Source organism: Ascidiella aspersa, chromosome 7 (genome assembly GCF_963924565.1).
Source record: "Ascidiella aspersa chromosome 7, kaAscAspe10.2, whole genome shotgun sequence".
In the NCBI taxonomy this organism is placed as follows: Eukaryota; Metazoa; Chordata; class Ascidiacea; order Phlebobranchia; family Ascidiidae; genus Ascidiella; species Ascidiella aspersa.
In genome coordinates, this window is record NC_139453.1 from 15,506,271 (window position 1) to 15,528,175 (window position 21,905).

Genomic DNA, 21,905 nt, shown 5'->3' on the forward strand with positions numbered 1-21,905 from the left:
TCCCTAAAAAAATGTTTGCTGAGTAAACAGTTTAGTTGAAACACACAAAAAAAGGGAAAAATAACGCGGCCAATAACTTCCTTTTTTCGGGTAATCAGGTGGCAGTTTATTTAGAATTAGACAAATACGGCCATTTACAAAGATTTTTTTGCTGTCTCTACACTCGCTGCTAATTAACAAAAATATTAATTCAAACGAAAACCTTATGGAGCGAATTGACAGGTCAATGTAGACATTATGTTGAAATCATTTACAACAGTTAAAATGGTGTACACAACTGTACTAGCATAAAAAGGCATTGCGTAATGGTTTGAGTTGCGCGAGGTTCAAATGGCGACAAACTAATATTACTAGCCAAAGAGTCAAACACCAAATTACACTTTTTGCGCTTTACAATTTCGTTCACTATTGTTACAACAAACGTTAAACAATCCTTTACCAAATTTATTTTAACTAAAATAAGATTTTTAGGCGGTATGACGGACTGCTATAAAATGCACAAAATTTACTATGCTTGTCTTTCCAACACAAATTTCGCAGAATTTTATGAGTATCTGGAGGTAGGAAAACACCAATATGTATCAAATCAGGTTAACGTCGCTAGGGGACGACCGCGATCTTCGAAGTGGCTGCTTTAAGTCCGTGAGCAACGATAAAAGGGACCAACTCTCCCTGGCTGTTGAATGACGACTAACTCGTAAAACTACGAAATCTGATCTTGTCTCTGCGTTGTCTGTAGCTGGCGAATGAACGAGCTGCAAGTACCTGGAGTTTAGGAGCTGCCTTCGCAGTTTATTCTCCAAATCTAGGCTGGCGTGCAAACCTTGGATACTGAACTTGGTCTTGCTCAATAACTCCGCCCACCTTTCCTCAATCCTGAATACACAAAAGACCAAGTTTACTTTGTGGTGACCGTTATTGCCAAATAAAGTTACAGTTCTCCCAGGAGGATGCAAAGTGCGATCTTTACATCCAATCAATGCCTAAAACGGCACTGGGTGCAGTAAAACGATTTAAATAAATTTGGTACAAAATAAACAGTCAACCCCATTGTGGTTTAAGTCGTATATTCACGACAAATAAGAAAGAGGCTCCTTGAGGTGTTTTGAAATGAAGCAAAGTTGGATAATATTTTTTCTCTGCAACATGTTTGTCAACCTTAAAACTGGGCTTTGTTGGTATGTAAACACAATATAAAATAATTAAACAGATCAAAAAATGCAACTACCCTTGCAAAATTGCTTCTACTATGGTTTTATTGGTAAAATTTCTGTTGTGCTTGTGCACTGCAATGTCAGGTGCCACAAATAGAAAAGTAATATATAACATACAGGCCTGCGTCATAAAAACAAATTTCACGATGTCATGATGTTTACAAAATTTACCTTAGAAAAGAATTCGCAATAGCGTACTTGGTAAAGTTAAATGAAAAATTTTCAAAAATGAAAAATTTTCAAAAAGGAAAAAGGACACTGTGTGCGACTCAATGATATATCGACTGACAGTTGTATATAAAGTAGATTCGACTGTACAGATCAAAATGCCAATTTTAAGAGAGCATAAATTTGCCAACGTTGAAACGCTCACAATAAATGAAGAAAACAATACGATGGCTATTTAAACGACTAAAAATAGAGGATGAATGCAAAAAATGTAGGCTACTCCCTATGAAGTAATGTGTCACTTACATCGAATAAGGGAGAGATAATCACCAGCTAATACAAGGATACTGAAAAACGCGGAATGAATCATGACAGCGCATGTTTTGATAAACGAGTGTACGTCAAATACATGATAAAAAATGCAAAAAATTATAAAATAGTTTAGCTGCGTAAAAGTGAAGTGGTTTTGTAGAAACCGAAATGGGTTTACTGTATGCTGTCGCTACATACATATATTATTTGCTGCGAAATGTGTGATGGTGTTGATTATGTGGAAACGAAAAAATCGATGGAAGCTAGCATTTTTGAAACAACGAGCGCATCTTGCAAATATTGTAAACGAGATGGTTTCTACAAAAAATCTCGTATTTCGCAAAATATCAACTATCACAGCTACTTTGCACAACGGCGGAGCCACAGAAACGTTTGCGTGAAACGTTCCTTGTCTAACAAGTCCAGCCCAAACCTATGTAAGGAGTTCAGCAGCGAACTCAGTAGTACGTGGAATTAACAACAAATCAAAGAAATATCAGCGCAGTAACACACACAAAACCGAGGTTTCCAGAAATTGCGTACTCGACAGCGAGCGTCCTTGGCCAAAGAAAATGTTCGGGCGTGTTCGTTACAGCGAATCCGACAGGTGTTTTGAGTTCAAGGGTCAGGTGTATGACACGTCGCTGAGTAGGAGCCTGCGTTGTTGCATAACCCTGCATGTGCACGTGGAGTGGGCATGAACATGGATATAGAGCATTGTGTCAAACTATTTGTTTTAAAAAAAGTTTAATTTCGTCGAAAGGTATTAAGCGAAGTGCATATGGGCGACATTTGCTGTATGCAATTATGAAATGTTTTTTAATGCTTCAGTTGGAGGCACTAAATTATCCGGAGTACAATTCGTGTCTTAGTGCCGCAATTTTACACCGCTTGTTTGTTTCACACCATTTCAATCGTCTTCAAACACGAAACAACAGGCAAAATGTTCACGAAAACTACAAGCAAAACCAACAAACGGATGCACTAAATTATGTACTCCGAACGCCAGCGCTAGCTTCACATGTAGCATTTGTGCAATGACACCACAGGTGAAGGACTACGAAGCAATAAACACTCATGCAAAAGTTGGCAAGACCAATACATCAACATGTTTAGTTGTAATCATCAACTTTACTCGTATTGCGAATCATGCACCGCAGGTGATAGTGAAAAACGCAAGGCTTTTTAATTAAGCAAAAGCACGATAGGTGTTAAGTAATTATTAGAAGTTTGATTGTTTAGAAAAAAGGCTATTGTGATTCCAAGAAAATTAGAAAAGCAATAGAGGTTTTTGACAATTTTAAGGCCAGCGCGCCACCTTGTCATATAAGTTTTGGAAAACGACAAAATTTGCTTATTGCTGCGCAAAATTACTACGCCTTGAAAGTGTATTTAACATCAATCTAAACAAAGCGGTGTAAAGCGTTTTAACTGAGGACTTTTCTTATCGCGTTGGGATAGCCACTGTTCATATCATCGCAAACATAGGCGCACAGCAGTTAAAGCACTGTCTACTTTTACACGCAACATGCAAAAGAATAATGCAAACGGGTTTCAAAAGCGTAGCTTCCACCGAGAGAAGGCAATCACCTTGTTATGATGAGATAAATTTTATGAAATAATAACACACTGGTGTATTTGTTTGAACTGCATGACACTGTTTTTTAATATGGACTTTTTATGATATTATAACTTAAGTAATACGCAATAAATGGTATCCTAGTATGATTTAGAAGCACAATGTAAAGCGGTGCCAAATTTGTAATAAGGTACGAATAGGAATTTTAACAGAAATGCACATTTTAATCACAGATAATAATTTGTGTGCGCCATAACCGCAAAAAAAGAGCCGTAAAAAAAGAAAATAAACAAAACAACTTAATGCTTCGACATGCGTTTACCTACAAGTGCTATGATATGTGTTCCATGATCTGTAAAATCGTTTCATTTTCATTATTGGAGGGTGTTTTTAGTCGTGTCAAGTAAACATTTTAATAATGATAAATAGACCGATTATTTAAACGAAATCTAAAAACTTGTGCTAAGGTGACAGACGTGGTCTAAAAACAAAAAAAAAAAATATTTAGCTGTGGTGAAAAATAGGTTGTGTAAAGTGGCGTTAGAATAACAATGATGCGATTTAAAAGGTAAACACATGCTTACCTAAACGCAAAACTACAACTACTGCGAAAATCTTACGTATATATAAACGATATTTTTCATAATTTGTGTAATAGTTTGCCAGTGGCCCTCTTGTCAGAAAATGCTATGCATCAAACAGCAATTACCAGCAAACACAGCAAACAATGTTGAACACTGCGCAAGCGAATGGCTTTTACATAATCGTCATGACGGGCTCATAAAAAGAACAGTCACTTAGGAAATATTTTTTATGATGTTCAAAGACACATAATGAAAAAGTTAGAATGCAATATCAATGATGGCGCTGAAGGTGCCATTCGCTTCGGGTTTAGTCATGTTAGATAAAAACACTTTATACGAGAGCATTGCACTACAAACACTTCGGCAAAATCCTTAATGGGTTATGCCAGCTGTGTATTAGTTATATACATGTATAAGATTAGAAACGACGATAAATCTACTATATACGCTACCAGCCGGCCTTGACTGCTTCGATATCACTGATGAGGTTTTGTGCGAAGCAAATAGGAATGATCTAGACAAAATTGATTATTATACCGCCATTTAAGTAAACTTTTGATTAGAAGCAGCAAGTATATACAATTTAGAAACTATACACAATTTTAAAATTCCTTTCATTTTATTGTACCTGGACTAATGCAATGCCGATAAAAATTCCTGCCACCATATATAGGTTCGTTTTAAGCCAGTCTTCGAAACTTGCTATACATCCTGTGATGTATATTTTTTGTGACTGCTCGGCGGCCTGAAACAAAAAAATACTATTTTAATTTTTCACATGCGAAAGCCTCATACGGAACACGAAATGTCTTCGATCAAAATGGTAGATAATATTAAAAGTAGAACGGAAGTTCACTGTGTTCAAAGAAATGAATCTCCGCACTGTAAATATTGCGGCGTGAAATGGCGACGAAAAAGGAATTGCGTCCTTACCGTCACAGTAGGCAAACGCGTGGCGTAACCACACTGCGTATTGACGACGTCGATGGTGGATTCCTTGACGCAGCAGCTGAACGGAACGCCACACGACTCGACCGGGGTAAAGCGCACGTCGTTGACCATTATGACAGACGTGCAATTGAAATACACATTGTTGTCCCAGTCGTGAACACCGGCATCTCCGCCGCAGCACTTCAGCTGCGCGCATATAACAGACAAGTATTGGGCTGTTTTCACCGAAAACAAGTACTTGGTCTTGGTGTGTCATACACATGACTAAGCAGCGCTTATTTTAGCAAAAATAGATTTTGCGAAAACGACGACAACTTTCAACTGTCGAAATAATATATCGCTCGTACTAATGAGTTGTGTCTTGTGTATACGGCACTTGACCGAGGATTTAAGTAGGGGTTTTACACTATGATAAATTGGAATTAAATAATTAATTTGATGCCTTTTGGATTCGCCTGATGTAACCGTAATATTTTCATAATATAAAGGAAGTCCAAATTGAAATTTGCAGAGGATTTACGTCTATATAAATTTAGTGAAAAGATTAAGATAAAGTGTCAGCATTATTTTTAACTTTGCGGCGACGGGGAGCCTAAACGACCAGGCATTCTACATTTGAATACCACATAATAAAGTAACGACGAACACTATTGAAAAACTTTGTGAAACGCTACAACCGAATAATTAGTAACGTTTAAAAACATTTTTAAATAAGGGCACGAATTAATCTCAATTTAAAAAAACGATTTTTAAATCATTTGCAAAAATAGTAAATAGCGGTCTTGTGATGTTTCGCATCGATGTATTGTTTTCAACGGGGCACAAACTTTATATTGAAAGTTTTTTAAGCAAACGCTAAGTACCTGCAAAGTAAGCACTAAAGGCCAACGAACAAAGATCTACATTAAGCTGTTAAATCAAATGTCAACACTCAATAATGTGTTGCTGCAATAAAAATTCTTCCGCCACATGTGTGGAAAGTAATAAAACGTTATTGTAGTTTAACAAGGGAAATGTAGTCTGATCTAAACTAGGATAACTTTTTCAAAGAATTGTAAAACATTTAAAAAGTGGGTTTCTATACAAATAGAAAAAAGATAAATGCAGTGCAAAACAAAGCTATATAAATAAACATAATCAATTTGTTTCCATAACCCACACATCAGTAAAGGAAATGTCTAAGCAGAGGCGTATATGTCACGACCTGAAAATTTCGCAAATTGGAGCGCTAGTTCTTAGTGTATGTGGAACACAAGACTGTGTCTTTTGATGTTGCTTTTGCCTTCGGTTGCAATGATTAAATTATTTTCTTCAACCTAGCCAAATAAAACAAATAGAGAACGTTTTTTAGACCCCTGCTAAATAATAATAATTGGGCGAAATGGTGAAACGCTTTACATAATTGTTCCGAAAACAAAAAAATGGGCGAAAAACAACTCACGTATTCCTGGGAAAAGTCGATTACGTTCTGTAGGTCGGGGTCATCCCTGTAGCCCTTGATCGTCTTGTTAACGAAAAGTGCGAACTGTTGGTGAAACCAGTCCTTGTACACGAAGCCCAGGATACCGGCAACCAACTCGGCGAAAAATATTACACCCAAGCAAACTGAAAACTGCAACAACAAACATCAAACTCAAATATAACTTGAATTAGTTAGTCTGCGCGAGAACAACTATATATGCTTTTTGTGACACAATGTGGTATTACCAAGGTGAATGAAATCGTTTGTAAAAATGATAAAATACCTAAGACACTTAGCATTGTAGCAACAAAGTGTTTATTTTTCATAATAGGTTGAAACAAATGTATCGCCTTCGTGCTAGACGCCGCTTCAATAGCCATTGTACAACCAACAGCTAACTGATATAATCATCATTTCCAACTAATAACTAGATAAGCTGTGTTGCTATCACGATACGATAAACCAACTGCCGTGTTATGCACTGTCCCATTCAAACGATCATAATACAAAAGGTCGTATAACCACTTTTAATTATATAACACATTATATAACAAGTCAATAAATAGATAGTCATTATAGATCAAGGTAATAACGGCATTGAAATATACGAAGAATGTGATTTGTTTAGATCTATTTTCAAAAGTGCGCAGCAAAACGCATTTCATTACGGTTTGACTGATTTAAAACAATAGCCAGTTTTCGAACAATAGTTAGGCAGGAAACAATAAAGCAAAATAATTCTTGATTTGTGATGTTCGATGTTTCCACATCAATGAAATTGTTTCCTATTTCATATTAGAAATATTTTGATAGTTTAAAGCCATTGTATTCATTTAATATACATTTGAAGCCGAACGGTATTCTAGAAAAACACTTTGTCTACGTATTTTAGGTTTGGAATTTGGAGCGAACTTGGAAACTTCTAGTGTTTTGTTTATGCGGCAGTCTAACTGCTAGCGCACTGTTGTGGTGGTAAAACCTGCTGCGCAGTCACCCACACCTGCGCAGTCACCCGCACCTGCGCTTACTTTGTCCGCCTGATAAAAAAACCATTAGCAGAGTGCGCACGATCACGTGGTTCCTATGTTAGGAGAAGTGTGCGTACTGGACAATGTGACGAAAAGGAAATCGGCTGCGGTTTGTGTTATGACGAGTTAACTTGTTATACATGTTGGGATCATAACAAATTTTAATATCTAGGCTGTGTTTATGCCAAACAGAATAAAAGCATATCAAACGACCTTGTAGAAAGCAAAAAAAAAATATAAATAAAAGTTGCAATAATTATATTATTATCGTTTATATTCATTGTAGTTTTTAATGTTTAAAGACATTTTTTTAATACCTAAATTAGAGAAAAAGTTACTACTTATTTTCGAAGTTTTTTATACTGATAAATAAAATTCTTACTGATTGTTTACAAATCTAAAACCATAAAAATAATGTAATAATTTATTCACTAAAAAAAGAGAATTTACTTGTTCTTACCCAAGGGAACTTTTTACATTTTGTGGAACCTGGGGTACTAGGAAACCATGATTAAGAACAGTTGTTGTAGACAAACTGAAAAAAACTATATATTAACATATTTGCAATACTCACAAACTTAAGCAAAAAAATGTTTTCACGCAGAGATCCGAGACAACCAGAAAAACTAAGAATGAACATCACAAGTGCAACAATAATGATGACGAGAACTGGATCAATTGGAAGCGAACTGATGACTGACAGATTGTCAAAGAATCCCTGAAAACATTAAAATAATAGAATGGATATTAGTACAAATTTTTGATATTCCATTTTGCTAAATAATCTTTTGATATAAATATGTACTTGACAAGCAAAACATACAGAGCACATTGCCACGAAACCACTGTATACTTCAGTTATATGTGTTGTCTAGCCTGTGAAACAAACCTGCAAGTAGGCTCTTCACATTACTTGCACTTTTATATGTACTATGCAAATTATTTCTAAATTTTCCCTCAATAACTAAATTGCTTTTTTTAGTTGGAAACAATACATTGCAACTTTTTAAAAATTAATGGTTTAAAAATTACTTCAGATCACTGCTACACTCCCTGTCTTAACCACACTGCTACCTTTGCTAATTGATTTATCACTGCTTGCATTGCTATATCAGGCAACAGCAAGCAAAACGATATTTTAAAAAGGGGCGCTACAAACAAATTACCCAAAAAGTTTTTTTCACACAACCACCAAATCTGGTCCTTAAAACTTTATAATTAAACCCCAATATTTTCAAATATATACATAAAATATCTTGCCACTTCGTCCACATGAAACTACAGCTGAAAAAATCAGTTATTAAAAGCATAATGCAACACAGCAATAATCCCTAACACGATGGGTTAAAAAGGCTTTAAAAGCCTGAATTAGCCGGATAATAATAAACAGACCTTCCAACCATCTACCAGATAGCACTTTCACTGTAATAAACTATGACTTCAAAATCTCAGTACAATGCAATGATGGTCATATCAGTGTGAAATATTTTAACACTACAAGCTTGATTTTTGTCTTAGTGGAGCTCAATTGGTCCATCTGTTTGATTAAAAGTCTATGTCCGTCTGATGGCAGTATTGTAATATTGAAAACTACAGTGGGCCTTCTACCTATTCATCCCAACATTTCCCAGTCATTGTGACTTACCTTTTCACTCCATGCCCATATTCCAGCTCCGAGCAGAGTGAGTCCAATAATCTAATACACAGAACAGGTCAATAAATATACATCTATTCAATTTAACTTCAATTTAAACAAGTTTTAAATGTACATTATAGCACAAAATTAATGGTGATTTTAAATTGTTAGTAGCATTTTTTTATTTTTTTCAAGAAAAAAAGATTCTTAATACTTTTTATTTCCCATTACTGTGGGTATTTCTCAGTTTAATATGTTGAAACTTTATACAATAATGTGTGACATACCCAAAACAACACGTTGAAGGAGAATAAGAAATACTTCGTACAGCAACCAACTTCCTGAGGCATTTTATTGGTCTTTAATATTAAGCCAAAGGGCAGTTAAAGCAAGCAATAAGTTAAAAAAACATGACCTGCATATAAAATTATAGAATTTGGCTTCTGTTTTCATATTAAATATCACAAGAAGAACATTCTTTAAGTAACATAATATACATCTCTGTGTAAAGCCCTGGTTTGGCTTTGTTCTGTTGAATAAAACTTTCCAAAATAATATATATATATATACATCTGATTTTATGTACAAATTATATAAACCTTCAAGGAGGCTAATCCATACAAGACTAGACAAACATAGTAAAAGGATCTTTGACATTAAGCAGCTGTATACATGTTAAAATTGAACTTTTATGTCAAAGCCATACAATTCTATTTTAGTTAAAACAAGAACTGTAAATAGACATTGATTATGATGTAATTTAGTCTTTTGACCGAATATACTGTAAATATTTATTTAGTTAGTTAGTTACTTCATACCAGTAATGTCTAGTAAGCACATTTTATCGACTTGGATAAACGCATAACTTGTTTACAGGAATTGGTTTACCGCCAGAGATTTATCAGAAAAAAACAAATTACCTTGAATTAACTAAAATTCTTATCCAGAATCAAATGAATTATAAAGATATACAAAATTTGAATCAAATTTGTTAAGTAGCATTACTTTTGTTTATGTTTTCACACTAAAATCTAAAGAATCGAATAAATGACACATATAAAATCAGTACTTTGTGTACACCCCTTGATTTGCATGCAATCGGCTGGACTACGCATCCACTTTTCTTCTATATAAGTTTCATTGTCTCTTCAAGGTAAAGTTAACCAGCTACTTACGGTAGGGTTCCCCTTTTTCCCGGATTTTGTCACTCCAGGGAAACGGGATTCCCGACAAAAAAATTATACCTAAAATTATGTCATTATGACGTTTAAAATTATTTTATGTTAGCTCCAAAAATTTAATTGACCTCATTTATGTTCTGTAGTCTTGCTTCTGCAATCTTACAAGACCTTCTCGTATTAAAGTCAGCACCCTTTTTTTGTTTTTATTTTAAAAAAAGCGCAATTTTTTTGGTAGAATAAATTTTATTAAGTTTTTCCGCTGGTAAGCGCAAATAAAGCCACTCAGGCAACGGCTTTCACAGGGTTGATAATTTTTTTTCTTTATATCAGTCAAAAACGAACTTACGGGTGTTGGTCTAGAATATCACCACTTTTTTACAGTAACAAAACAAGTTGTCAAACATGAAATTGCAAGGAAGAAATATAAATTGGAGAATACATATAATAATAATACTTCATCCACCCAAGCGGTAACACATACCTCAACCCAAATGACATTAGCAATATAAACAGCCAGAAGAAAATGTGTTAGAATTCCAAACCAACGGAGAGAAATCTTACATAATAAAAGTAGTAAATTTACAGGGTTAAAAAATTGAAAACTTATTCAGTAGAAGTATGTTTTTTATCAAGCTAGAATACTCTTAAATTGCAGATGTTACATATATTTATGAGCAATAAAAAAAGCTAATGCAAGTGCAAAACATAAAAGCTATAAAACACTTGGCGCTGGTCTAGAATCCTACCACAGTTCTAAAATCAACGCACAAAATTTGGCGCTCTTTCACTAGCGCCCAAAATTTGAGGTAGGTGTGGGTGGGTCAAGTATTATTTTATTCTTTATTTAATAATAATACTTGACCCACCTTTACCCAAACGCTAACCCGCACCCTAACCCAAAAGGTGTTTCGTTGTGGTAGGATTCTAGACCAGCGCCAAACACTTTTCACGGGAATGTTCTTACCGTTTGGAACCAACAATAGTGACATTTACACATGAGAGACTCATGACTGACTTACAATTTTTACAAAGACAATAATCAATGAATATAATGATTAGAGCCCAGTAACGTGTTTCACAGTTTTTGCAAAAAAAGAGTACAGTGTGAATAAGATTCGGTTTTACACGTACGTAACAACAAAACAGGCAACACAAATAATTAACAAATGGGTGAGGAGTAACTATCTATCTTGGTATAAACTAACAAATCTAGTTGAAGAAAAACTGTCAAAACTTTTCCAAAATCGAGCAACTTCGTAAGAATCGTAAGAACACAAAACAGTGCTGTGTTTTGCTTTTTGGACTCATTGACTTGAACATCTCCGACTCGCCTGATAATAACCGCAGGTCCGCAGTCACTGAACTCCTTGCCTTAACTTAATATGACGTCTATAATATACGCCTTGTCCACTCATGTATGACTCACAATGAAAATGGGTAGATGCGGTACCAGTGCTCCACACCCTTTTTTAGTTGTAGGAATACTTGTTTAACGACCGAAAAAAGTATTTCTAAAACAACTAACGTGTTGACAAATATACAAGAAAGCGAATCACTAAATATTATGGATAGGACGAATATTGTTATATCTATCTATAATTCTATATATATTTATATATATATATATATATATATATTTTTTTTTTTTTTTTTTTTTTCAAGCTTTTTGCAAATTTGATCTAAATTAAGTTTTGAACTCATGGTATTGGTAGGCTACAGTGATTAACAACTTTACGATGACGAAAGTGGTCAACAAAAACTTTTCTAGGCAGTTTTACCAATTATTGTGACAATGGCGTAACAACCCATAATGTTTCGCCCCATCAAAGCTTTGTTTCGCCACTCCACTACAGTTCGAGAAGTTCCGAAATACATCACGAATTCGGTTTGGAAAATAAACTTACCGCTAGGTGTTGATAGAGAAATAAATGTTACGCGATTAGCCGATTGTAAGTAGTAATACAAAATAGTTGTCATCCAAATGTCATATTGTGTTTTGGTAAACGCCTTTAAATTGCTGACTCAAAAGGACTGCATTTAAAACTTATTGCTATTTGGGTTTTTTATTATATAGATTAAAACCTTAAGGATATCTAAAAAATACGAACTGAAAACCATTTTTCCTCCTACTTTCTGCAGGACTAAAGTTTTTCTATGTGATTACTAATAATAAAGACGTAGAATCGTTAAAAAACTTAGAAATGTCACATATTTCGCTGTTTGGACTATATATTTAGGCGATGAAAACGTGAATTTATTTAATCAACATTATTATTTGCACATTATCAGCTTCATCTGACATAGGCCTACAATATGACCTCTTTGAGCTGGATTTGTCTTCTTTTCTCAAAAAGTGAATGGTCCTCCGAGGACCCTCAAAAATGCCCAAATGTCCCCTTTTTTCGCAAAAAAAGTTAAGGGAACCGCAAAGTATTCATGGTCTGAATCCGAAAAATAAATTTGATTTGTTGTTTTTGTAACTTTTGCCTGCAACTACCAAGAAAAAAAATATGTAAAAAAAAAGAAATTAAAAAAATGTCCTCTTTTGGGGTCATGAAAATATGGTAGCCTTAATCTAACAACATTCCACCATAAAACAAAATTTGGCAAAGATTTATCCGCCCCTGTCAAGTGTTAATTATTCCCCAATTTTTTTCTTGGTTCTTTTGCATTTCGCCTCTCCTGTCCTGTATATCCTCGTATGCCACATTTGACACCTTTGTCAAAATAGTCGAAATCGTTTACAAAATAAACAGAAGCCGTGGTGGTATTTTATAAATTGTTGCTCAGTTAACATTTGATCACAATTTAGTTTTGAATAAAACCAAACAAAACTGTAACGGTAGTAGAGCAACATATAGGTCTACCGTATACACGAACCGACAGAATTAACTACACAAACCAGGTTTAGCTCTGGCATTTTGTTTCACGATCACCTAATCCGTCAGAAGTTAGTGCAGCTTTAAGCAGAACGTCTGTGACAGTTAAGGCACCCAAGGACCTGAGATTATGAATTTTAGGTCTTGTGGACAATACACTATAGTTTGACTTATAAAATGTGCATAGGAAATTAAATTTAATAATAGCTGAACCACCCGAACCCAAACACTAGCACCATAACCCAAATAATGTGCATTGATTTAACAATTTAATAAACGCTTTAGGTATAAGCCATAATTAAATACATCAATGTGTGACTTACAATGCCATAAACCTGAACAAATAATTATTTTACGCCCACTCGAGTTAAAGATATTTTCTTTACCATCTAATAATTATTTAATCAGCGCATAATATTTGGGTTAGCGTGTGTGGGGGGGGGGGGCGCTTTTGGGGTTCGGGTGGGTCAAGTATTATAATTATAAACTATAGTCCACCAACCTTTTTGTGTAAATATTCTGCCAACATTTTAGGTTTACCGAGTGGGCTACCTAAACTAGGTCCATTTAATGCATAGCCACGACCTCAAGTTCTGAAATTCAAACTTTTCAGGCCTTGAATGCCTTAGCTGTCGCAAACCTGTTCGTTTAGAACTGCAGTAACTTCTGACAGGTCGCAGGTGACATATAGTTGTGTATTTCTGATTTAGACAAATGTATTGGACTATAGAATATTAGTTTCTATAATTGAACATTATATGCTGTGTCTTTTTTCGGTGGTGGTATGCAAATATCCCGTTTTCTATCTTGATAATATGAGATCTTGTAATTGGAATTCCTTTTACCTTGCAATTCCTTTTACCTTGTATGTCAACTATAAACTGTTCATCTAACAATATTTTTTTAGTTGTTAGTTATTTTAATATACAAAAAACAAAAATTATGCCAAGAACTTTTAAGATATTTGCATAAATCCGAAAAAAAATAACTGATTCGTGTTTCACCTGTTGTCAACAAAAACACCAAAAACGAGTGAATGACGACGTTTCTAAACTTTTTTAAATTCTAGTTTGAAAAAATAAAAAGGAAAAGTTGTCAAACGGTGACTACAAGTTCTTTTTTCATGTGCATTGACGTTTTATGTAAGCGTGATGTTTTGGGGTCATATATAGGCTATACATATTAATCTCTATACGGTACATAATTCTTATAAATATTTAAATCACAAAACAAAAACACGACTACGGCGAATTGAAATTTAACGAACAAAGGGAAGTCTTTACAAGTCTTTAAGCAGATTGAGCTGCTGTTGAGTTGGATGTGCCCGGCTGGTTTTCGTTCTTTGTAATGCCACTTTCGGTAGGCAAAACTTGGTCGTGGTCGTCATCGTCAACAATCAACATGCGGCGTATACTTCTCGAAGGCAGAAACACGTCATCTCTATGACGTAAAGAAACATTAACTGCGAATGTAAAGTTCGCTTTTCGCGGCAAAATGGTCTTTTTTTGTTTAATCGCAAGAAATGTTTTTTGTGAATACTGTTTTTTTAAATGAAGGTAAATATTGTAAATGAAACTATGTCTTTATTGCACACTAATTACTTACCCATCTCCTTCTGAAGCAAGCTTTCTCCCTGAAAAAATACATAGACCCAATGAGTGAAAATTAAAAGAGAATATTATTATTCCATAAACCAATCAAAATAGGCCTATACATTCCATGCGTAATATTTTACTGTTCAAAGGAGACACTCAAACGCTTTACTTAACCGCATTATCAATAATTTAAAAAATGTCAACACGTACGCTTTTGCCTTCTCAGACAACATGCCACTGCCGCAATCAGAATAATAACAAACAATATGCAGGCAACCGACACGGAAGCGGCGATGGCGACGTTTTTATTGTATTCCGAAGCATCGCCTTTCAAATGAACCAATTCGGTGGTTTGCGGGTGTCCAGGGTCGTTTATGATCACAGTGTAATCGCCCAGGTCGTCTGGCATTACCTATTATTTTAAGTTTTGAAGATTAATAAAACAAACCAAATATTATATTTTTCGACAATTTTGAAATTTGGATCACCTGGGAAAGTACTAAAATGACAAAATACATTATTGTAAAATTGTTTTTATAAGTTGCGTAAAAGAACTGAAATTAAATATACACAAACAATAAAAGAAATGCCATTCTAAAAGAAAAGGAGTGGAAGGTTTGAACATGTCTTGTGAATGTTTAATTAACGAAATTACCGTACCTTGGGAAAATGTTTAGTAATAACTTGCTGGTGACTTTGCAATCCATCCAATAGAAATCCACCAATTTCACTTCCTTAAAACAAATTTTCAATCACTCTTTATACCGTTACGCTTAAGCAGGGTAATTTGGGATGGGTCTATCTATATAGTGGCGACGGGCATAATGATATATTCTTGAAAATTTAGTTGATTACCTATTGGTTTTGTTGAGATGTGAGGATTAGTTAGTTATTATTAGGGCCCGCAAAAGTCAATAAAGTTAAAAATTTTTAAGGAGCTCCGTTTGTCCACGAATCAAATAATAAAGTTGTTTATAGCACCTGGGGGACTGTTTCTAAGAAGTTTATAGGTTAAAATAAAGTTAAAATTTACAATAAAGTTAAAATTTATTAATAAAGTCAAAATTTGTCAAATTATGACTTTTGACAAAGTTTTTGTGTTTCTTGAGAGTAGTTTTTGTAAAAACGTCGTGAAAGCATTGTAAATCAGGAAATGCGACACAATTAAACCATAATGCCCACTTGGATCAGCAGTAACTTTTATCGCAAATTGTCATTTTTTTTATTTATTGTTACGCATTTAAAATATTTTTATAAAACACTTTATCTTCATAAACGTGGTCTTTTCGAAGATCAACAATTTGGATTTTAGAGATAGCCTACTGACATTCTATAATACAAAAATGCCCAAGCAAGCTAAATCGATCGCCCAAAAAACCGATGCACTTTTCATAATCCATAAAACACCTTGACTTTTCGACAAAATATCACGTTTGGGTCTAAAATCGACATAATATTATGTTTGGGTAACTGGCATCAATTCAAGGAAGAACTGTGGTTTATGTTAGGAACTCACCGTCTTTTATGATTTTTATGTTGCCTTTAGTGAGATTTTGGTATTTTGAATATACATGGATGAAAATGAATTTTGGTTGGCCTATTTTGGAATTGAAAGTTTGAACCCGTCTGCTGAAACCTGGTTCGTCTAAATTTACATAAATATTTTTAGTCATAAAAACAAATTATGTCATAAATAAGTAAATATCACAAAGATTAGCGTAATTTGGTAAAGGGTCGGCATATCATATTTAAGAGAAGTCGCAATATATATTGCTTAAAATGTTATCTATTATGTTCTACACGTGTTTTTACTTTAGTAGCAGTATTTTTCGAGTGTAATAACTTATAAACAGATTGATATCCACGCGTGATATTTTTTCGGTCTTCCACAGCTGTTAAATAAGTCGAACGTAATAAATTAATAAAGAAAAAATTTAAATTAAGATGTTTTGATTACAAGCAGGAAATACATTGCAAATTAATTTGTTTCCATGGTTGAATAGTTTTGATCCCAGCCGGAGACTCAAACGCGCATCGGACGTGAATACCATCAACTTTCCAAGAAAATGTCAAATTGGCCCAGGAAACCTGTGATTACATAAAGCAGCCTGTTGTATTTTAAAATTATAATTTTTCATTTGGGTACATTATCAAGCTACATTATTTTTTTTTAAAGTAAACCAATTTAAATATAATTAAAACTTATAGGTTTATTTAGTAAATAAATCTTTATGACTGTAAAGTTTATATGTATTGGATAAACATTTTTTAATTTTTAGCTTGTGTTTGAACGACTTGAATGATGTATTACCTTATGTTGCTCTATTTTGTGGTGACCAACATACAATATGACCGACTTGTACTGGAAAGGATCTGGATTTTTGCAGAATAGCACGACTGGTTTTTTAGTGGGTAAGGATATACTTTTTTGTATCTTTCCTACGTCTACCGTAATTCCTTAAAGCAAATGCATTTATTAGGTTTATTTTTTGCTTTAACCTAAGAGGGTGTACAATTTAATAAGAATGTCGTCGTTCACCGGTGCGATTTCTAATATACCAGGTTAAAATCCTCCACAAGTACTAACCTACATTTGCACATATTCATTTCACTTAAAAAATTATAATATTAACCAGATGGTAACCCGCAACCGCTATTCATGAAAAACGTTTTTTCATTTAAATATTAATTGTCGTCCCGACCTCTGTTTCTACAATGCATTCGTTTTTGCGTACTGTAAACACTCGACTAGAAATTAGAACGCAAAAACTTGACTAAAGTCAAAACGAGCAATTATTCGATTCTAGTCTTTTTAAATAACTCAATTTATTACATAAAGCCTTAAGATTTGACATTTTAGTCAAACGAATGTTGCTTACAGCACACTTTTGATAATTAATAGTTAATTGCACAGCAAACCAATAACAAACCAATATACAATATCGGGTCGCCGTGTAAATGAAGGTTTGTGAATCGAATAAGCCCCAACCATATAAGTGAAACGTTATTCACTTAAAAACATATTTCTAGAAACAAATGCGTTTATTGTATAATTTATCATAAACATATATTTTTTAGTCAGCACAATAATAGAGTCAGGGGTTTATGGTCAGCTGACCTAGTTTACGAACCCTTAAATCCATGTAAGCCTACTCTTATAAACAATCCTTATAAGTGGTCAAGGACCCTTGTTTAACAACCCCTGGGTTGCTCTGAGAAATACAGATTTGTTTGAAATCTATATGACAATCGTATATATGGACGAAGTATTGTAACACGTTGGGTAATTATATTTCAGCAAAGGACTTCGCGCTACCACTTTAGACCCTGATCCTTTTAGTTGGTACAAAAGAAAGTATTTTTAAAATACAATGTCCTGACGTGCATTTTGTACCGCGAAACAGCCGTGACATCATATCCTGGCTATGCGATAAACAATGGCAAGTTTCGTGAGTTGAAAAAGACAATCTCAACACACGGTCCCAACTTCCTCTTATCTAACGCTAAATTATAACAACACTCTATAAAGGGCAATTCAACGCCTGACAACGAACTGTTTCAAAAACAAGTTTTCAATAGACACTTTTTTACGGCATTTGAATGCGCTTATATCCCGTTATATTTAAGATATATTCTTAAAATGCCCTAGCTATCAGTCATCTGTCTATGAAACGCCATACCTGATGTTATTATTTTACAGGCTCTAATAAGACATGAAAACCAATTAGATACATGTTTACTCAAATCTACCTTTCCAACAGCTAATGTTTCCGGGATTGTCCCAACCTCCGGAGTCCTCGCATTTCACTGTTATCTGGTCAGTAACAGGATGAGTAAAGTTGCCGTGATTTGTCCCAAAGGGAACACCTTTTCTGCATTGCAAATCCACCAACTTGCTATTTAAGATAGATGATTTGAGTTCGCTGTTGGTATTTTGGTACGTCGTACAGTGCAAATAACACGGGCGAAGAAAAACTAAAAACAACTTTTCAGATAAGGTTTGAGGTGTTTGTTTAACACTAGCTTACGTTTTATAGAAACGTTTACTAGTGTCTATGTTAGTTAACCTAGTCTAGGGCTACTCAAACTTGGGTACGCGAGAGAAATTTCGGAGGTAGCCGAGCAAGTTATTTTACTGCTTGGTCCCGTGACAATTTTTGTAAAATAAATTTAAAATCATTAAGAAAATCGTTTGACACTATTTTCTGTCTTTTGTGAGCCATAATTGTCTGCTTCGTACAAATGAGCTTTTGAATTGCTTTGTCACGCTACTGTCCGAAAGAACATCAACTGTAGTGAAAAATCTACTACCTTGTTGATGATCCAGACCAGAGGCGTTAAATGATCTGGTAATGTCTTTTGACTAACGTTTATCCTCGTTTTGCAGATAGACAATGTGGTTATGGCTTTATCCCACCAAAACACGTGTTTTGACTTTTCAACTAATCATTTTTAAGGGGTACGGCATACATGCAGCTAAATCGAAAGGGTACGCAGCTAAAAAAAATTGTGCGAACCCCTAAACTAGTCTTTTGTGGGAAAATTTACAAACAGAGACTTTACCAAATTACACAACAATTCGAGTTTACCTTTTGGCGCTTAAAATTAAGGTAAGATAAAGGTGATTGAATTTTTTTTTAATTAAGGTTTGTCCATGTTACAGACGGCAGATTGTCAATACCAGCTTATTTTGCAAAACACGAGCTATATAGTGTATTTTTTGTACATAAATACAAAGATAAAAGCACAATAAATTCAAAGTTTTTGGACATAAATACAAAGATACTTACAGCACATGCAAAATATGGTCAATCCGTTGTCATACAAACGCATCACTCAACTATATATAAACAAACTTTTAAAACTTTTAATTAAAGTGTAACACCTATCAACAAAAAAAGTCGTAATTTTTGTATTTTACAATGCTGAACTCTCTTTCTACCAACTAAAACCGTTCGCGCAAATCCATTATATTGTTGCACCCGTTTTCCACTGTCCAACGATAGAATCCAGACACAATAGCTTACGAAGTATAGCTATAAACAGTCTTACAGCGAACCGTGTGTTACGCACATCACGTCCGAAACTTAACATCCATGCTGCCAACAGGGGACGTGGCGTTATTTTGCACAATGTGCGCAAAAATGTGCACGCCAAAATGTGCAAAAAATGTGCGCACATTTTAAACTGCCTTCAAAAATGTGCACACTTGTTTCTAACAATGTGCGCACATTTTAAAGTTAGAACTCTAACTCTAACTCTAACTGTGCACATTTTTGAAGGCAGTTTAAAATGTGCGCACAAAAGTGTGCACATTTTTGAAGCCCTTTTAAAATGTTCGCACAATTTTTGCACATTTTGGCGTGCACATTTTTGCGCACATTGTGCAAATAATGTTCGCATCCCCGTCTCCATGCTGCTTTGCAAAGGTCAGGCCATTGAAGTAAATGGACTTAGATTGCGGACAAACATTTTATGAAATGATTTTGTAAACGGTTTACGATAGATACCCAGGACATATCAGGAAACGTCAAGAATTTATCTCATTTGCGGCACAGTTGAATCTTTAAAAGTTCGTAAGTTGACAGCATGTCTTCACAAAACAATACATTTGCTACCTGCTGCGCTATTGAATTATTAGGCCTACACATACCACCCAAAACCAAGCAGGATTAACAAAGTGTTAAGTGGATAAATTACGGCAGGCGATGGGCATTTTTTAACTTCGTGCGTTTTATTTTTTAATGTTTACTAACAGACAAAGAAAATTTGACGTTTAAATCTACCAAGGGGGCAGGGATCACCAATTTTTTTTTATGAGGGCTGCATTACTGCAAGGCCTGTGTCCATCGCGGGCCAAATAATTGTTAGGATTCACGGTCGCTGGGCTATATATAATTATTTGTCGAATTTATTACTTTTATAATCGTTTAAAAAATGAAATAAACAGCTATGTGGCAAAACTTAGTGAGCATTATAACTTTTCCTATACAGTTTAGAATTTCATCAAAATTTAGTTTTGAATTGTATCCGTCAACATTTCAAATAAACTGTATATTCATGAAGGAGATATGCCGCGGGAAGGATCTGGCCCACGGGCCGTCATTTGGTGGCCTCAGCCTAGGCCAGTGGTTCCCGATTTTTTATTTCTTGGCCCAAATTTGGTTCATAAAACAGTTCGCGGCCCACCATGTGCCGTGTAAACCTTTTCTTTTACGACATTTAGCCACTTTTCCAAATAAGACTTATCTCCCATTCGCCCTGGCTAATGTACAAAGCGAATCTAGCCTAACAGTAACTGCATAACCTTTTTCTGTTCTAAATAAAATTGAATATATTTTTCAACACACTGAATTTTAAAAGTGCTCTGCTGTGTTAATAACGTAGGGAAAAACATAAGTAGGTATACACCTATACACAGTAGGCCTACCCACTGATCAAGATGTCAAAACGTATTTCGTAAAAAAATACTTTTTGGAAACGCAATAATGTAAGTTGGCGAAACTTTTTTCGTTGGTAGTTGTAGGTAAGCATCAAATTATATACCGGTAGTTGCAATATTTTCAAAAATAGCTCCCATTGCTATTTATACGTTATAGAATACATTGTTATCATACTCTGGTCAAAAACTCACTAAGATATAATTAAATGAGTCTTGAACGGTTTTCAATCGTCATTTAAAATGTCTGAATGGACGAAAAACTAGAATAAAACAAACTAAGCATACACCTTAAAAATAACACGTTTCTTAGAAATAGGCACATTAGCATGTTGTAACTACGCTGTACAAAATAAACACAAAGCTTAAAAAAGCATGAAAGGGTGACCCTTAACAATGTCTGAAAAACTACACCACAAAGATCGGTAAAATAAACAATAATGTCGCACAAGCAGAAGCTTATTTCTCGAACTAAAATTGGTAATAATGAAATATAAGAACAGGGATTGCACAATAACTTGATAGTAGGTTTTATGATCTGTTGATTGTAGTGTTTTATTTCATTTATATAAATATCATCGTAGAAATCCAGGTGGGTCATGTCAGGTTGTGGGACGAATGTTAAATTATTAAAAAGTCGAGTATAGGATGCTTTGTTTAAACTTTAAAGCGTCGCTGTTTGAAATCAACCGTAATGTCGTAGAACGGCGGCGAGATTAGTTTTGCTTGAAATGTAAAAATTCTCTGTTTAGTACCATGTTAAACTTGAAATAGCAGGCTACTGGGAATTGTTTTGACGCGAAATGTTTAATCAACCGTGTTGTTCACTAAAGCGCAATTTTTGGTCACAGGCCATTTGACACCATATATTTACGTC

General features: G+C 34.6%; 2 protein-coding genes across 9 annotated transcripts; both read right to left on the bottom strand.

Moving 5' to 3' along the window:
- Positions 1–458: 458 nt before the first annotated feature.
- LOC146138001 (tetraspanin-5-like) lies at positions 459–9,353 on the bottom strand. 8 transcript variants are annotated; one of them, XM_083394920.1, is made up of 9 exons: positions 9,222–9,353; positions 8,944–8,994; positions 7,873–8,016; positions 6,250–6,420; positions 4,791–4,994; positions 4,486–4,602; positions 4,310–4,371; positions 3,600–3,625; positions 465–2,368 (listed from the first exon to the last, which is right to left on the bottom strand). In XM_083394920.1, coding segments are annotated over exons 1-8 (813 nt in total). In that variant the 5' UTR covers positions 9,285–9,353; the 3' UTR covers positions 465–2,368; positions 3,600–3,624. The 8 variants fall into 8 exon arrangements, 6 of the variants coding, with proteins under 6 accessions (XP_083251048.1, XP_083251044.1, XP_083251045.1 ...); XM_083394921.1 differs by having other exon boundaries at positions 3,596–3,625; XR_014501460.1 differs by having other exon boundaries at positions 462–2,368; positions 3,600–4,371.
- Positions 9,354–13,906: 4,553 nt separating this feature from the next.
- Positions 13,907–19,476, bottom strand: LOC146138002 (uncharacterized). The gene is made up of 9 exons (XM_083394180.1): positions 19,380–19,476; positions 18,340–18,564; positions 16,901–17,046; positions 16,560–16,677; positions 16,106–16,234; positions 15,250–15,323; positions 14,800–15,001; positions 14,600–14,627; positions 13,907–14,434 (listed from the first exon to the last, which is right to left on the bottom strand). Exons 1-9 carry the CDS (start codon positions 19,420–19,422, stop codon positions 14,284–14,286), a joined length of 1,116 nt encoding a protein of 371 aa, XP_083250306.1. The 5' UTR covers positions 19,423–19,476; the 3' UTR covers positions 13,907–14,283.
- Positions 19,477–21,905: the final 2,429 nt, after the last annotated feature.

Bases quoted from the DNA above. Each gene is read 5' to 3' on its own strand.
- LOC146138001 (XM_083394917.1), bottom strand. From the start codon at position 9,284: ATGCCTCAGGAAGTTGGTTGCTGTACGAAGTATTTCTTATTCTCCTTC. The intron at 8,017-8,943 runs GTAAGTCACAAT...TAATGTTTTCAG, and splicing joins TATGGGCATGGAGTGAAAAG to GGATTCTTTGACAATCTGTC. The intron at 6,421-7,872 runs GTGAGTATTGCA...TTGTTGTTGCAG, and splicing joins ACATTTTTTTGCTTAAGTTT to TTTTCAGTTTGCTTGGGTGT.
- LOC146138002 (XM_083394180.1), bottom strand. From the start codon at position 19,422: ATGCGTTTGTATGACAACGGATTGACCATATTTTGCATGTGCT. The intron at 14,628-14,799 runs GTACGTGTTGAC...GTATTTTTTCAG, and splicing joins TTGTCTGAGAAGGCAAAAGC to GGAGAAAGCTTGCTTCAGAA. The intron at 14,435-14,599 runs GTAAGTAATTAG...TTTACGTCATAG, and splicing joins CTTGCTTCAGAAGGAGATGG to AGATGACGTGTTTCTGCCTT.